Genomic DNA, 18,429 nt, shown 5'->3' with positions numbered 1-18,429 from the left:
CAAACAAACAAAATTTTGCCATGAAAACATTTTGGAAACTGAAGACACATTCTGGAGTCCAGCGTCAAACAGTATGCACTACACTTCAAGGCCACCTTGGACTAGTGCCAGACTAAAAGCTGGAGAAACTCATCTTCAAAACTCCACTTGGCCGCAAAGCTCATTGAGTAACTTTGGGCCAGTCACTGTGTACACAAAATACCTTTAAAGCACATTTGAAACACATTATTTCCTCCAAACGAACTCTAGCCATTGTAGTTTACCCCTCGCAGTTAAAATTCCTGGCAACCTTTAACAAACCTCTGTGCCTAAAATTCTCTGAGGGAAAGAACATGTTTCAAATGTGCTTTACAGATTTATCTCTCACCTGAATCCATTTCACAGGGTTGTTGTGATGGTAAAAGTGTGTGTGTGTGTGTGACTACTTACATGGCCTTGAGCTCCTTGGAGGCAAGGTGATATATAAATAATAAACAGTGGCAATAAATGAATACACACGCAAAATGTTTGTGTATCTCCTTTCACTTTTGCACAGACAGGATGATATCCAACAGTCAAGTGAGCAATTACTCTCCTCTCGCCGCCCCACCCACCAATCTTTTTCAAAGAGTTTCCCTGTCAGATAAGTTATTTAAAGCTGGAGTCAGCAAAAGGTGGATGTAAACAGCAGCAACATCAAAATGATCCCCCACCCACTTAAATTAGCCAGGTGAAATGAAGAAAGCCTAGGGGGACGAGGTTCCAGGAATGGACCTTATAAACATAATTTCCCCACCATATTTTAAAGTAATTGTCTGTTTCTGTTTTCAGAACCGATCCCAGATGTCTGTCTTGTCAATGGAACACTTTACAGGGTATGATTACGAGTTTTATGTCTACATATACTATATACACAGATTAAAAGCCTTCTTTTCTATTGCTCCCTTTTCAGTCATAGGCAGAGACTGTAGCAGCAGCAGCAGCAACCGGACTTTGAAATTAATTTCAAGGGGTGCCTGTCAAGTCAAAGCAATGCTGTTTGAGCATGCTATATATTTACACACACACACACACACACACACACACACACACACACACACACTGATTTTCAGACATATTTATTATGTACCTTTCAACTGTGAAGGTTCTCAAGAGTAGCTAAAAACAACCAAAAAGAAATGTGAAACGGCAGGACCGCCTGACAACAATAAGAAAAAACCACATCATATAAAACACCATAAGGTTCTCTGGGGAAATAAAAGAAGGCATTTTGGCTTCGTACCAAAAAGACATTGAAGTCAGTGCTAGGTGAGCTTTCCTGGGGAGGGTGTTCCAGAAGAGGAAAATGGCAATGGTGCCCACCTGAGATGTGCTAGAACGGAGTTCCGGCATGTTCCGTCTGAAAAAAACCAACCCCTGCCTGTCACCCTCGCTGGCCATTGGGCATGCTGACTGGGGCTGGTGGAAGTTGTAGCCCAACACCTGGAGGGCCACAGCTTGGACATCCCTGCCTAAACCATGCAATGATTTCCATATGCAAATCTTCACTGACTGCTGTGCTGTTGAGTTGGCTGCATAATCCTGAATGCAGCCATTTTTCCAGTCACACTGCTACTTACAATGTATGCAGCGCTCAGGGAGACTGATGTATCCAGTAGGCCTTCATCACCAGCATAAGGTGTATATGCCAGTGAGATGAACAACAACTGGTTTTCTTTTCGGGTTTCGCCGTTTTGGGCCTGTAACATCTTGGAACCCCTCTCCAGAGCACAGGCCTCAAAATTTTCCCCTCAAGAAAGCCTTTCAACTTTTGGCCACTAGGGGGCAAACACATAAACTTACTGTACCGTTTTGTTGGTTGTTTTATGCTGCTGCCCGTTTAAAATGTTCCTTCGTAAGCCACTTGGAGCACTCAAGTAGGTTGGGGAAGGTGCAAAATAAAATGTAGACTTCAAAGTTAAGAATTTGAACTTGAGGCCATATTAGAATACTACAGACGGTTGGGGAGGGGGGGACTTCCCAAGCAAGCAATTTTTGAGTAAAAGTGCAAATCATACTAGATTATTTAAACCACCTACAATTAAGTTTCCAAACAGGGAAGTTTTTAAATGGCCATTTCAAATGGACGCTTGCTTCATTAACTGTGGGAAATGTTTGACAATGGGCAGATACTTCTGCCAGATGAAAAGCAACTCATTGAGGCAACTCAAGCCACTGTTTTCTGCCTTCTAATAATGGGTAGTTTTGGGATGTATTTAGGCAGGAGCTTACTATTAGAAATGGGTTGTTAAGATGTCGCAAATGGGTCATTACAGTAGAAATTGGAGTTCTTGGTAAGTTCAGAAGTAAACAAAAAATTACAAGAACTCGGGCCAGAAAGGATAATTTCAAAAATTCTTCACAAAGTTTTATTCAGGATAACTTTCAATGAACATCAACATCAGGACAAGGCCCTGTTTCGATGATTCTTCATCAGCGAGGTTTCTCAGGTCTAAGTGTACCAAGTATGTTTGCTTTCGAAACAGGGCCTTGTCCTGATGTTGATGTTCACTGGAAGTTATCCTGAATAAAACTTTGTGAAGAATTTTTGAAATTAGCCTTTCTGGCCCGAGTTCTTGTAATTTTTTGCAAATGGGTCATTGGCAACATTTTTTTTTAACCTAGCAGAGTTTCTCTGGAAAAAGTAAATCTGAATTAAAGATGGGGGGGGAATATGGGTTGATATGTTGATGACAATGTCATGTGGATCCTGGGTACGGCTGGGCAATATATAAATATATCATCCCAAACATGCTTGAAATCCATGTCGTGATATTGTTTCATCATTTTTGACCTCGCAATATATCATGAATCATGATATGAGTGTGCTGCTTCACAATCATATTTTTCATGGGTTGCATGGGGACTATATCAACATTTCCCACAGTAAACATCTCATGTGATAAAGTCAGAACCACATTACAAAATACTCAAGGATGCGTGCCAAGGAATGACCACTGCAAGTTTAGGTTAGGGTTGCCAAATATCTAGAAAAACACCTGACCTGCTCTGGTGCAGCAGCTTGACTTTCGAAAATTAACAGCTGAAACTTTTCACAGTATGGAAATGAACCTTATACCTTCTTATCTCTCTAGATCACATGGCTGTTAAACACAGCAGCTGAGGTTGGTTAAGAAGCTGGCAACCCTATTAGACATGTATTTCTTCTTACACTTTACATGCTTACTTAGGAAAATCCAAATATAATATTGATGTCACCATGGCAAACACAGTTGTCATATAAAACAGGAATTAATACTCAGTTTAAAAAGCAAGGATGTTTCCACAAAAGTATCTTGGATTTTTAGAAATGTGGCTTTGAATATTTGCTCTTTTCTGAACCCACTTGGTGGCCTTGGATAAGTTGATATCATTCATCATTTTTCTGTTCCCTGATTCCTTATTTAGAATATTAATGGAGTTCTTATAAAGTGAAATAAAAGCAAGAGCTGAAAACATTTTGTATGTAGAAATCTTTAACAAGAATTTGATATTTGGTTCACAAAGTTGCTTTATACACTCTGTTTATAAATACAACTGCTATTCTTTGACTTTTCCCAGGCTGAAATGCCTATTCCTAGCAAGCCTTGTGAAACGTGTGTCTGCAGCTCTGAAAAGGACCCAGACTCCAATACAAATCTTGTAAAATGTCAACCAGTTACATGTGATACGGATTGTCGAGCGGTAAGCACAAATCTTTATTTCCCCTATTACTGCTTCTTTCCCAACAGCACAATCCTAACTTATGTCTATGTACAAGTAAGTGCTATTGAATTCAGTGGGTCTTTTCCCAAGGTAAGTGGGGTTAGGATTGCAGCCTTAATCATTGCAGGTGGCTGCCTCTTCCACACGTATCATGCATGGTTAACTTTTCCTGTCTGCCAAACAGGGTTACGAGTACCAGGTAGAAGCTGGGGAGTGTTGTGGAAAGTGTGTCCAGAATGCATGCATAATCAACATGAATGAAACCACTGAGATACTACAGGTAATTATGTATTTTCACTCTTCTTCTACTTTCTTTACCCAACTGACAATGATGATTGTAAGCGTTCTCAAGCATACTTTTTGTTCATTCTTGGCATTCTTTTCAAATTGGGACACATGAATTTAGAGAACCAAAGTCTACACTGCATACACAAATGAACACTGAGGGGTCCAAGTAAATGACTGAAATGTGAACAGGCTAAGCTGAACAGGCAATTCTGTGGGGATTTGAATGGTCATTCAGTATCTGTAAGCATGGCTCTCATGGCAGCAACTGTCTACCTGATATTTGAGAACTCTACGGCTTGGCTAGGAGGTCAGAAGGAAGACGTGTGAAAGTTCTGTGGATTAAGAAACTAGTGAGCTGTGGGACATCAAACAAGGAAACCCAGAAACTAGCACCCAAAATAATGGGAGTCACTTGCAGGAGGTGAAGAATATGGTCCTGCAAATAATCTGTTGCTCCTAAAGAGGTGGTGCCCAATCATAAAAAGCTATCTAGTTAAACCTGATTGTGCAATTGCCTTGTGTTTATCAAGCAATGGGGTCAAGCTAGGTCCAGTGAGATCCAAGTAGCCAGACTACCTGTAAAAGGTAAAGGGACTCTGGGGTTGTGGCACTCATCTCGCTTTACTGGCCGAGGGAGCAGGCATACAGCTTCCAGGTCATGTGGCCAGCATGACTAAGCTGCTTCTGGCGAACCAGAGCAGCACACAGGAATGCCGTTTACCTTTTCGCCAGAGTGGTACCTATTTATCTACTTGCACTTTGAGGTGCTTTCGAACTGCTAAGTTGGCAGGAGCAGGGACCGAGCAACGGGAGCTCACCCCGTCACAGGGATTCAAACTACCGACCTTCTGATCGGCAAGCCCTAGGCTCTGTGGTTTAACCCACAATGCCACCTTCATCCCTTAGTGCTTAAATCAGGGATGGGGAACTTGTGGCCCTTCAAATGTTGTTGGATTCTAGCTCTCTTCAACCTCAGTGGTCAGTGATGATCAGAATTGTAGTTCAGCAACATCTGAATGACTGCGGGTTCCCTTCCCCAGTTAATATTAGAATCAGCAGGACAAGGTAGAATTGTTCATTACCATTAATGTCACATTTTGAATTGATTTAGTAGCATTTAAAAGCAGCCTTGACTGCTCTAAGTTCTCATCATTTCTCATCATTCAAATATATTTATGATGTATTGGATTTGGATGCCAGGTGATGCAAGTTCAAATGTCGTCTTGGTAATGTGGCTCTTGGGTGGCTAGTTCTGGGACAAGCCAATCTCTCTCAGTCCCATATACAATACATTTCTCACATGCAAAGCCAAAGCCCACTTACCTGCGTCTAAGTAAAAAAAAGACCAATTTTCAACAAGTGTGGGTTAAAATAAATTGTGACATGTCCTGAACCAATGAGATGTGATTGTGGGCAGTGGCAATCCAGCTAATTTTAGAGTATATTTGGTATGCAGAGCTTGCAAACAAAACGAATAATGCTGTGTTTTATTCATGACAACAGCCTGGTGAAATTTGGCCACCAGGAGGAAATAACTGCACCTACTACGAATGTGAGCAAATGAATGATACATTCATTCTGGTCCAATCTAAAAGGAAATGCCCCATCATTCATCCAGAGGAGTGTGAATCTGTAAGTTTTCTTTTTCCCATTCTTAATTTATAATCATTTCTGCTCTAATTATGTTAAAGCTCAGGCAATGTTTTCAAGAAGTTTTTGAGTAAGATATCATGTGCAATCACTGTCACCAGTTTTAAAATAATAAAGAATACTTGTTTGTCAGACTTATCCTGGACAATGGCTCTAGGGACACTTTGGGGGGGGGGGTCTGTAAGGGCACAGTGCAAATCCAGTACTAGAAAGTCCCCCCTTTTGCATGCAGCAGTAGCATTTTGTTTTGTTTTTTAAAACAACAACAACCTTCTTTTCCTGTTCTATAGCATGAACTTGAACTGACTCCTGATGGCTGCTGTGAAACTTGTAAACCTAAAAGTAAGTGAAGTTTTTGCTTACCTTGTTGATTACTGGGACATTTTACAGCAAATAACTGAACAATACTGTGCCTAGGTCCAGGTCAACTCTATTTAGATTAAGAACCATCTCCTGTTATCTAACCTTCATATATTGTTTGAGATGGAAAGAAACCTCTTCTGAAAGCTGCAGCTGTAGTTTGTCCTACTTCTTTTTGTTTTGTTTTACACTGAGTCTTCATAAGAACATAAGATGAGTCTGTTGGATCAAGCCTATGGCCTATCTAGTCCCGCATCCTTTTCTCACAGTAGCCAATCAGATGCCTGAGGGAAGCTGTACAGCAAGCAAGTAGCAAACTATGGTTGCTTTGAAAAACAAACCTACCGGTACCTACAAGAATCTTTCTGTAAATAGCATTTAGCAGAATGCTATCTATTACTAAAGACCAAAATTAAGACTACTCTTTGATGCCATATGTCTATATGCCTCTTTTGTTCTGTAGCTCATCTGTAGCCAGAGGTAGAAATCCACATCAGTGAACATTACGACATATTTATTGATTCCCCCCACCTCTTTTTCTTTCAGCAAACGACTGCAAGGTTCACAAGAACCAAACTCTTATCCGACAGAATGAATGCATATCTTCTGAAGTTGTGGAACTGACCTACTGTGAAGGGGCTTGTCCAAGCTCTTCAAAGTAAGTGACAAGAAGTCCTATTCATTTATCCACTTCATTTTGGGATAGTCAAGTCAAAGCAAGCAGAAAATTACAAAGCTCCTCACAGTGAACTTCATATGCATTTTGAAGCCAGGAGCACTCCCAGCTCTTGTATGTGAATACACCAGTACGCTGATTACATCCTGTCATTATGACAATGTACACAGAACCCTAGTTTGTTAAGGGTGCTGGAAATAGCAGCTCTGGGAGGGGAATGTAAACCAACCCCAGGATTGTTTTTTGGGATGAAAATTTACTTTAAATGTATGGTGTGTACATAGTCTATATCAGTGCCATTATTTCACTTCAGCTTGCTGCTTGGGCTCTCAAAATTGCATTGTGTCCCTAATATAAGAAACCAGGGGAGAAATCCAGTGTCACAGCAGTGGATGCAACAGGACTTCCCTTTCCTCTCCTTCTCCCTGTGCCCCTTCAAATTTGTTCTTTAGGGCCCCCAAGCCCTCTGGAACAGACTTTAGGAGTGCACAGGAGGCTGGAGTGGAGAGCAGAGGAATGGGAAGCCCCATTTGCACAACAGGATGCTGAATTTGGTTTAGTCCCAGATTCCAAAGTGTTGTGCATGTGAACATTTCCTGTGTGCGTATTAACTGCCAATCATTGAATAAAAGACTATCATCCTGATTCTACACTTTACACAGCTATATACAGGAGAAATATTGTTGTATTCTTATTTTATTTTTACATTTGGGACAAACTGTACTAATTTTATTGTGCTCTACTCCAAATATTAGAAGCAAAATGAATACACAACAGTATTTTAATCATTCTTATTAAACAACAGACAAGTTGTAAGTGGATTGGATCACTATTCCAATTTAGACACTGCAGCATTCAGGTGCATTAATTTCAAGCACCCAGACCCACAAAGTACCTTCTTTCCATGTACTTGATATCCTGATTTTCCTTGTATCCATGTGGCAGAACTAGAGAATCCTGATCTATGCAGATTCTTCAGTCTATGTGTAGGAACATTGGTGTGTTCCTACAGGAATATTGGAGGGGCAATCCCAATCCACAACACTTTTTTATTTCCCCAGATCTGTTTCCCTTCCCATATTCTGGTTTGGAAGTAAAACTTGAATCATGTGAAAGGAAAGTGTTTTATGTAGATGTAGCCTTTTGCATCCCCACTTCTCCACTCCTTGTGTTGCTTTGGTTCCTCCCTTGATTTGCATGTTGAGGACCAAATTGCTCATGAAACAAAAACTATAAATAGAAGCTTTGAAAGCAAATACATCTTTTTAAAAGCAGCACTTCACCTAAGCCTGTTTTGATAGGCAAAAACCTCCTGCTCTTAAAGCCAATCATTGGGATTTGGTAAATCTAAGCTGGGAATAGTGAGATCTAGCAGTCAGCCTAGACTGCTAAATGTGGCACAGTCACATTTTCTGGAAATCTTCTAACCTAATATATTTCACTTGGACAGGTATTCCAGTGAAGCAAAAGCAATGCAACACGAGTGTACCTGCTGCCAGGAGCTCAAGAGCCATAGGAGAAATGTGACCTTGACATGCCAGGATGGCAAAAGCATTGACTATGACTACATCTACGTGGACGAGTGTCAGTGCATGACTGCGTGCATTCCACAATCCAAAATTTAGCTAAGGGAAGAGAAGAAGTAGTGAATTTGCATTTGTCACAGGAAAAAGAACCCAACATGTTCCAAAGCAGCTAAAACCAGTCGCCATCTAAATGCTACTTCATGTCTCTCACTATGTCCCTGAAAAGGTCCACAGTAGCCTTTTTCTTGGTCAGCTGCCTAACCAAATTAATGTTCTATTTCCTGCATGATCATTGTTGGTCATTTTGGCTAGCTATTTACAAAAACAAGTACATTTAGAAAAGCGTCCAAGGATCCCTATAATAAAATGATAGAACTGTATAACATTGTATTGTAGAAAACCAAACTTCTGCTTCAAATTTTCTGTGCAATGCTGTTTATATTTGGCAACTATCTTTTAAATTACTGAGCAACCTTTGCTACAGAAGTAGTATTTTGTATAGCGTCAGCAGGCATGTGATTGTGACAAAGATAAAGCTGCTTTCCTTTTTACTCCTGTTTCTTAAGATTAATAAAAAAATTAAGCATGTTTCAACTTTGACATCCGCTGATTTCATTCACTGGGCATTGACATCCCTTAAGTCACATCACACAGGGCTATGATTCTGTTGTTTGGGACACCATAAAGGATGGGGCCTAGCTGTAGTCTCTCAGGATGCTTTTGGGCTTTGCATGGATGTTTCTTCTACCCAGTTGCAAAGTGCAAAGCAATAGCTGCTAAATCTTCTTTAGGCAGCATTTGAAGATTATTTATCATTACATTACAATGTTGTTTTACAATTATTTTTATGCCATTTTTTCTCTTGAGCCATCCTGGGCTCCCTTTGCAGAAGAAGGGCAGGTTATAAAACGGAAATAATAAATGATTAATGACTGGGATTTTTATGCCATCCGTTCAATCCTATTTAATTGAAAGTAAGCAATTTATCATTTCAGTAAATTCAGTATATATCATCCTCAAACCGCCCTCTCCTATGCCACTAAACTTCAAACCAATCTCTTGAGCTGTTTTCTAAACATAAGCCATAGAACCTACAATTTCCCTACCCTGCATTTCTCATTTTAATGGTGGAATATGATTTGGTTGACTCATTCTACTAACTGCTCTTCAGGTCAAATGTAAAAGCCTTTGGTGAAACCTATTTTTAACAACTATAAAGCATTGCTGAGCCCTGCAATATAGGGAAAGACACTCTGTAGACGGAGCAAGGAAACACTGTCTTCTCACTGTTAATCTTCACACTGGATTGCAGCCTTTAACAGATTCAGCTTGCTGTTCCCCTGCTGTTAAAGGCAGTAGAATGCATCCATCCTGTTTTGTTGCCTGAGGCACCCCCCCCCTTGCTGAAACTAAGTGAGTAGAAATGTTCAACAAGGCCTTGTCATTCATCTTTCCTGCATTTCTTGCACCGCCTGTGAAGAGTGGGGCCACTGTTGCCTGCTGCTCTCCTGTCTCCTATTTTTTACCTCACCACCTTCTGCACACCAGGGTTTCCCTGGTCCGCCTCCAGTTGCCTCAGGCTGCAGTGGTGTGAGGGAGGGAGTGCAACTCACCTCCCTTGTGGCTGCTGAAAAACGAAAAAGGGAAATGCCTTTTCACAGCCACTGCGGCCATCAAGTGACAAGGAGGAGGAAGTACAGGCAGAAGGGAGGCCTGGAAGAGGCAGCACCATGCACAGCAACAGCAAAAAAAAGTGCTGGGGAAGCAACAGTGGCATTTTCTGTTTTGCCTCAGGTGGCAAAATGTCTTTGTCCAGTCCTGCATTCTGGATTCAATGTTTCAGGGTTTTTTCTGATCCATGGGAGTGTCAAATACATTCAAAACTGAAGGTATGGAACTCACAATGAAATATTTTTTATACTCGGTTCCAAACTTCAGCAACCATCCACCTAGCACTGACTACATGTTCACAGGGAATTTAAAAGCAATATCCACTTCAGCAGAAAAAAAATCTCAGTTGTGTGCAAATATCTAGAGCGAGTGAAATGCTTTAGCTTAGAAGACGACAAGATGGAAACCCCATTCTAGTGTTTTTTAACAGTCTTAAGAGGATGGAGAATTGTGGACTTAAAATACAATTCTAAGAATTTTTACTGAGGAATAATTCCAACTAAGCTGAATTTAATTCATTTCCTAGTGACAGGTGTAGGTAGGGCTACAGCCTCAATGGGGTTAGAATGTGCTTGATGCATTGGCCATATGCTTTTTCATTTTCCTGGATAGGGAACGGCCAGAATTATACGAAAGGAGTAAAGACCGATGGAGACTCAAGAGTTGCATATTAATGTGCAGCGTCTCATGCACTTTTTAAAGAACAATGGAAAGCCTTCCAAAAACAGAGAAAGCCCAAATCGGGTATTACTGTATTTCACATTCACAGTAAAGATATTCTGACCCACTTTCTCTTTTAACCAATGGTATGAAATCAGCATTCTTCCTGAAAGCCTCAAAGCAACAAAAGTTGCTATGTTCTAGCATCCTGTATCTCTGAATCGAAGGGTGTTTTATGGAGATCCAGACACACGAGCCCTTGTTGTGGCCATGTTGTTTGCTTTCAGCCAACTGTGTTGCAACACTATATTAATTAAGTTCTCCCAATTTTCTCAGCTGGTGTGACTGTTATATTCGGTGAGTGGTGGTGACAGCAAGCCTTCAAACTGAAAGCACAATTCTGGTGCCTTTGACTGAGCTAACTGGTTATGATGTTCCTTCAATATAAGGAAAGCATGAGGATCCTTGTTTTCCTTGCCTAGCTAATAATGAAACATGCAGGCCTCAGAGTGACATCTAGATTACATTACAGGAGGCGATGCCTTGAGGTCAACAAGGAACATGGCTCTTTTGCCTCCATGCTGAGCAACACTGCTGAAACTCTTTAAGTGCCACATAAAACAATCTCTTACTTCTTTTGAAGTAAAACACACCCATGAGAGATAACGGGAACCTTTTTAAGTTCATTTTCAGCATTTTGAAATTATTTTCATCAAAGAATTAGAAAAACATAGGGAACCTTTTCTGGAGTAAATTCATCATGTAGCCCAGTACTAATCATCCCTTTTCAGATATGTACAATTAATTTCAATGCATCACCTTCCCAATTATGCATGCTTAGCATTGCAGTCATAAATCTGTCTATTTCATCCACTCTTCCACATTTGCACTTAGGGCACACTATTCCCCAAACAAGATCGTTTGGAGTATCACAAACAATGGTATACAAACAGTGCTGTAAAACACTCCAGCTCATCATCAGCAAAAACATTTTGGTGACAGAGGTAATGTATAAAGTGTTAAGGTTTTTAACATAGGCACATGCAGATTTACAGATTATATTAAATTGCATAATCACTACCAGACAGTAGTAATAAAAGTGTAATTTTATAAAATACCCCTTTCCAGAGTACTGCAATTTCACTTCATTTTATTTGCCCCATAAAACCGCCCTGTGCGGCAAATCCCTCTTATTCCTGTTGTATTAACCAAGAAACTGAGGGAGAAAGTACGACTTCGCAAGAACAGCAGTGTGACTGAAAGCAAGAATGGACTCAAACCTCTATCTGCCTGGTTCATCTGCAATACCCACCAGCCACTTCACCACACTGATTCTTAAATGATTCACTTTCCTTCAAACAAACTATCCTTGCAGTATGGATATTCCACAAAGTATAAACAAATACCAGGAAAGCCTCTGTGGCCTATAATATTTTGGGTTGTGTTTTACTCAGTGTAGCAACAGACTTGTCTACATTTCACTTATTAAAATTCCCAGCCTCTGGAACATAATGTCGCCTATTAAAAACAAACACTTTCCCATGGTTTGGTAGACATTTATTAAATTAGATAGAATGGGATAAAATATTTTACAATGCAAGAGACAAACATCTGAACCTCAATACAGTAAAAAAACAATGTCTTCAGAATTATTACAGCAAAACATCCTCTATACAGTATTACAGGTCAGTCAACACAAGCAATAATATCTGCAAAGGGAAACACTTGGAACCATCAGCACACACTCACACAGCAGTAGAGAAGAAGGTGGCAAGCATCTAGCTAGACAAAAATATTCCTGTATTTAACCCACTCACAGGTCCTTGGCAGGTTTGAAGCTAGTGCGAATACCAGTTCAGTCTTCAGCAGAGGTCTTCCAGCTGTGGAGGAATGCTGTGCCAGATGCACAAAGCTGAACATGCTGTTCATTTAAATGGAGCATATGAGAAATTGTATTGAGGATTGTGCGTTGCACAGCATTTATTTTACTTGATAGGTGACTAGTGCGTTTCAGTTCACACATCAGCAACTTGCACCCCAATCTTATTCCCATTGATTTGGAGGCAAATTTCATTAAAATCCATGGGGATTACTTCCAAACACATGTTTGAAGGATCGGGGGAAATCTCGGTAGTTATCAAGAAAAGATATGCATATAACTGTAGCCATGCTTGCAATTACCCCTTTCAACTTTAATGATACATAGTAGTCATTGAATGCAGGACATTAATTTAATACAGGACTGTGTGTTGTCATTGTTTAATGAAGAAAAGAGGAACATGTTAATAGCAATCTATCATATTTACTACCCATGTTCTTCGATGGTTCTCTCTGCTCTACTGTTTAAAAATGCAGCTTAACAACCACTACTAAAGCTTCCCAGACTTTCCACAGGTCTCATATCCTTGTACCTTCCAGAAACTGAATTTAGTCTTAACATTCCCATTCCTATTTATGTCTTTATTGTGAAAGTGCATTCTCAACTGTTTTCACTGTGTTTACAATTCAGGATCTCCCCTAAACTAAAAGAAACCCTTTAAAACCATCTCCACTGGATACCTCAGAATAATCTTAATAAAAATTCTGTTTAAGTACTTGGATGTAGTTTTCTAGAACTACAAAGTCCATTTTATTCTATGGGTATAATGCTACAGCAGATTTTTCCAAACATCACATTGTTATTCCAGACTTTCCGCTGAGTACGTCTGAGTTCTCAAAATATATTAGTTCACAAATAGGCTACCACAAGACTTACCTGTACTATGATGCTACTGACAATGTATGCCATTATATAAAAGTTTGATCTGGAAGTATTGTAAAATATGAAGAAAGGATCCAAGCTAATTTTCTGATGGACACACAAGCTTCTTCAGTCTAGAGCAGCCCTTGTCAATATGGTGCCCTTTAGGTGTTTTGGACAACAACTGCCAAAAACCATGCTGGCTGGGAGTTATACAAAGCAGCTGGAGGGCATCAAGTTGTTAAAGACTGATCTAGAGGATGTTGTAAAACACACACATTGCAACAGATTGTATTCATGTATTTAAAAGCAACAGAAGGATAGGAAGGCAGAGGACAGAATTAGTGCTCACAGATGCAAATCTGCAAGCTAGATGAAAGGATACATACGTTTTAAGCAACAAACAGAAAGAAAACACACACATTTTTGGTACTGTATTTAAAAATCATTTCCTCCCCTATATTTTAATCATTAAAAAAATAAATATTTGAACTATAAGCTGGCTGTGCCAGGAGTACTTATGATGATATGATGAAGTATTCTAGTGGACAATTTTTTGGATGCTTGTAGGAGCGGAGCAGGAATGGAGGGAAAAAAGGACAAAAAACATGCACTCTTTTTCCCCAAAGTGATAAAAGTCACAACCAATGTGAGAGTCTGAACTGGGTTCAAACACTTATGAAAGTACAAAGTATGGCTGGCAATTACAGAAAGTAATTAAAATGTTTTAAACCCATCAATAAACCAAACAGCACATTAAGAAAAAATGTGCATATTAAAGTGCATTACTTTGCTTTTTTGCCAAACAAGAAAGAAACTGATTAAACAGATAAAAAATTTGTCCTCTTCTACAGTTCTGCAGATCTAACATTACACAATGAATATGTACAATTCCCCTCTTCCAACATATTGGGATTGTATTTTAAATTTGGTTTGCCTAATTTGTGACAATGGATTCTTTCACATGCCTCAGTTTTGATGGAATTAAGGCCAACTGGTACTCAATGAGTAATGACTGTGTATATATCGTACTGGTATTATGCCTTGAATTTTTTTTCTCAAAATGGAAAAATAGAAGGTTTCACCCATAACAAATGATTATGGATGAAAAATGAAAATTTCTTTTAAAGCATTATTATTATTTTATGGTAACTGATCATAAGGACATTTATTAAAATGTGATGCCAAATTTTCCCAAGTATAAAATCTTCTCACCTTTATCTTTTTGAATGTCTCACAAATGTAGAAGCAAGGACAGTGCAAGTAAACACAATAGCATATTAGGAAATAACCCTGTTCCTCCAGTCTTTGCTATTGTGGCCCAAGAAACAATTAACTTCAGATTTCAGATGCACAGCAGCACATCAGATAAGAGTAGCTAGCTCTAAACAAAAAAAAAACTCAACAAATATATTGCATTGGTGCCCGATTAATAGGTTGAACAATGGAATCTCTCATTAGAAAAATCACAAAAGTTACAGGAAAGCCAGTTTGTGACTCTATACTAAGAATGCTATAGATTGCTGAACCTGCTTAAGGGCACTGTGTAATCACTTTTCAGACAAATATTATGTTGATAGAGGGAGGGAACTTTTAAGAAAAACCCTGTTGAACAGCAGTCTCCTGTGATCACTCAACTTATACTCTATCTCTTATGACAACAGAATGCAGTGTCAAAACTAGGTGAATAAGCTTGTGTGTGTTTGTTCTCCAAAATGGGGAAAGGAAAAAAGCAGCATAGATGCTCCAACTCCACCTCTCAAACCAATGCAGCCATGCATGACAGAACTGATACATTAATAAAAATGGCTGAGATTTCTATAGAACATATGTAAAAACAAAATGTTCAAATGTCCAACAACCACCACCAACAAAATGGGAACACAATCTCTCAGACAGGATGCTTTCTCAGGAAATTCTTCCTCTACCTAAATCCCTGGGCTTGGCAAATCAAAAGTAAGGGTAACAATGAAGATGGAAAATGAGCAGATGGTCTAAGATTCCTCTGCAATTTGAAGCAAGGAATTGATAGCAGCATCCTTGTTCCCTCTCTGGGCTTCTAGCACTGAACGGATTACTTCTCTGTCCATGTTGGGGAACATGTCCTGGATAGATTTTAAATCCTCTTCATTACATACGTGCTGGGGGTTGACAGCGGGAGGTGGAACTGCCACAGGTACCATGCCTGGGTTACAAACGGCAGGCATTCCTGGAAAATAGAGAGAGATAGTTGAGGAAGACTGGCAAGAATTCTTAAAAAATGATGAAATAACTTTCAAATACTATCAAATTCATAGAGTTAAAGCACAGTTAAGACAGAGATAGGGAACCAGTGGCATTTCAGATGCTGTTCAAGTCCCAGTCAGAAGCATCAATGACCGGAGATTATTGAAATTACAGTTCAACAGCATCAGGAGGACCAAACATTCCCCATCCCTAGGTTAATACGACCCTTAGGCCTAACTTCCCCCAACTTCAAAGTGTTTAGTGGGTAAAACCTTCCTGTTTAGTAATGGTATTGTGTTCTAGATGTAAAATCACAGACAAACAAACACAAGAATGAACTATTTTAATTAAAGAGCCCATTTGCTAATTTGGAAAATTAACTATTTACAAGACTGGAAGATGCCAAGCACATAAAAATTGGTTACTAACGGCAAAAATCTGAAAAACCTGTTAAATCCCACACAGTCCTTATATTTAAACAGAAAATACTGCCTCCTAAATATTTCATGCTGGATCCTATTAATACAATTCCTGCCCCTAACCTTAAGTTTAGATAGTGAACAGGATTTGGCTATAAAAAGGTAACCTTGAACCACAGATAAATGCATCAGTATCAGCCACAATTTGCACTACTGGAGAGGTAATAATGATATTGAAAACACAAGATGTTAATGATTCCACTAGCTGATATTGTTAGCAAGGGGGTTCCTACCATCTTGACGTTACAGCCAGTAAAAGCAAAAATCAGAACTAATGTTTTTGATTGGAAATCAAATGTATATATTTATTGATTTGTTTTTAGTCATTTTTGTCACTACATAGACTAAGTGATAACTCCAACGTTGACAAAATGCAATATAACTATCAGGACTGAGAAGAGGTCATTGCAAAAACTATTTGGGAGAAGCTGTTGAAGTTGCAGAAAATGTATAATATAATATTCAAATTAGTTGCAATCCAGACTGCCAAAAGTCCATGCTGAATTCTTCAGATTATTCTGTGACCTCAGCCAAAGTTTCACAAGCCAGTGTAGTAGATCAGCAGTGGGGAATTCGCGGCCTGCAGGCCTAGGCCACATATATGACATCAAGTGTGGGTCAGGTAGACACAGGCCAAAATAGTGGGTTTTTTTTTTTTTTTTGCAAATTCTAACCATTAGGGGATCTCCAGAGCTTCTGTATACATCATTATGCAAGGCACAATGACCCATTGATCATCCCCACTTCTGTGCACGGTTATGCAAGTACCAACAATCAGCAGTTCCTCAAGGGGGTACATCAACAGCATTATGCAAAAAATGTATCACCTGACATTAAGTGATTGACAAGTGGGTAAGCTCCCCTCTCATACTTTGCCCATGATGGGTAGGGGAAATAAGGAGCTTTGGCTGCCAGCTGGATCCAGTTTCCCACCCAGCTCTAGAAAGTTGTACACTTTTGTCTGGCACAACTCAGTTCTCTAAAAGCTTTCTTCTATTATTTAAGACATTTGATTAGGCTAATAAAAGTAGTATACCTGAATTTCTTGTGATTTTCATTCTGTGCAAGAAACAAAGCTCCCAATAATCTGACAATCAATGTTGCCAATTAAAGTAAAAGTAACATTAAAATTATTTTCTTATCACAAGACAGACACTTCAATTATTTATGAAATAACCTACTTGAATTAAAACTGATCAACACTAGTACTGAATAATACGTACTTCAATGTACACAGAGTTGTTCATGGGATGTTATTTCCTACTTACAAAGGATGTATTTCAAATTTTATAAAGCAGGTTTGGTCTCAATGTACCAGCATGGCTGCAGCAAGAAGCATTCAGGCATAAGCACTGGCATTTAATAAAACATAAATGCAAAAATGGCAATGTGTTTGATAATGCACACTGGGTATTTACAAACAAGCAATGAAAACTGTTTTGAAAATAAATGTATTCAAGTTGTACAGAAAATACTGCAGAATTGAAAACAAAATTCTAGTACAGTCAAGTGCCTTCATATCCCAGTACCCCAACCCCCTCAAAATTTCCTAAGGAAAAGTCAAAGCTATCAATGTTTATCAGTGGAACACATTCAAATACCACAAACAGGAGGGGTGGAATCTAACTTTCATGAGCATCTCTGCATCTTACTTAAAATGCTGCTCCTTACTCTCTATCTTTTAGAGACTTTCTTCTGTCAATACTTATGATGGAGGTCAGAGATAATTCAGAGACAGATAAAAATGCTAACAGTTGCTTATATCCCCCTACTCCACCCTGTGCCTGCTCCCAAATTCTGGACATTGAACATTTTACTAAATGAAAAAAGAGACACTTGACTGGACATTTTTATACTGCAGTTAACAGTGAGGATGTCACAATACTCATTCTGATTTCAAGTCATACTGTGTTGCACTATGGGCCACAACCAACATTTTACAAAGGAGAAAGGGGAAATGCAGCCTAAGTAGCTTCCTCTCCTTTACCCCCATTTTTATGGTAACATGACAAATAGGACAAATATTACAGTCAGTGTTGGGTAGCCCTGATGAAATTGACTTTAAAGTAGTTATTTATAAAGAAGCAATTTAGCAGGTTACCTCCCTGCCCCCAAGTTGATATAAAACTAATCTGTCACTGGAGCATATTGCCCAAGTGTGTACGTTCCAGATCACAGTCAAATGGGCATTAAGTACCCAGTAGCAGTTTTGTGAATGCCATCTGTCTTTAGGCGGTTTGGAAAAGCCAGGTTGATAACACTTCAAAACTGAGCTTATCTGTGGAGCAATTGATCAAAAGCAAAAATGAAAGCAGATGATTTAAAATCTAATAGGCAAGCAAATTAATGGCAAGATGGTTTGCTGCAGAACCCAATGGGATATGATTTTTGCCCTTCCACAGCTTTACAACTTTTAATTTTAAGATTGTT

At 39.2% G+C, this 18,429-nt stretch overlaps 2 protein-coding genes across 3 annotated transcripts in view; one reads left to right on the top strand and one right to left on the bottom strand.

Moving 5' to 3' along the window:
* Window positions 1-8,322, top strand: part of LOC118096288 (mucin-5AC-like) — a 66,313-nt gene extending 57,991 nt beyond the window's left edge. Inside the window, exons 46-52 of the mRNA XM_060276395.1 lie at window positions 811-854; window positions 3,580-3,702; window positions 3,908-4,003; window positions 5,515-5,643; window positions 5,952-6,003; window positions 6,568-6,679; window positions 8,148-8,322. Of these exons, the coding sequence (XP_060132378.1) occupies window positions 811-854; window positions 3,580-3,702; window positions 3,908-4,003; window positions 5,515-5,643; window positions 5,952-6,003; window positions 6,568-6,679; window positions 8,148-8,322 (731 nt within the window). The remainder of the gene's footprint in view (window positions 1-810; window positions 855-3,579; window positions 3,703-3,907; window positions 4,004-5,514; window positions 5,644-5,951; window positions 6,004-6,567; window positions 6,680-8,147) is intronic.
* Window positions 8,323-12,096: 3,774 nt separating this feature from the next.
* TOLLIP (toll interacting protein) overlaps window positions 12,097-18,429 on the bottom strand; it is a 38,355-nt gene continuing 32,022 nt past the window's right edge. For both annotated transcript variants that reach the window (XM_035121759.2, XM_035121769.2), the window contains exon 6: window positions 12,097-15,503. In XM_035121759.2, the coding sequence (XP_034977650.1) occupies window positions 15,289-15,503 (215 nt within the window). In that variant the 3' untranslated portion in view covers window positions 12,097-15,288. The remainder of the gene's footprint in view (window positions 15,504-18,429) is intronic.

The sequence above is a fragment of the Zootoca vivipara genome, chromosome 1 (assembly GCF_963506605.1).
Source record: "Zootoca vivipara chromosome 1, rZooViv1.1, whole genome shotgun sequence".
Taxonomy (NCBI): Eukaryota; Metazoa; Chordata; class Lepidosauria; order Squamata; family Lacertidae; genus Zootoca; species Zootoca vivipara.
The sequence above is the reverse complement of the archived record's forward strand: the minus strand, read 5'-3'. Positions and strand labels throughout refer to the sequence as shown.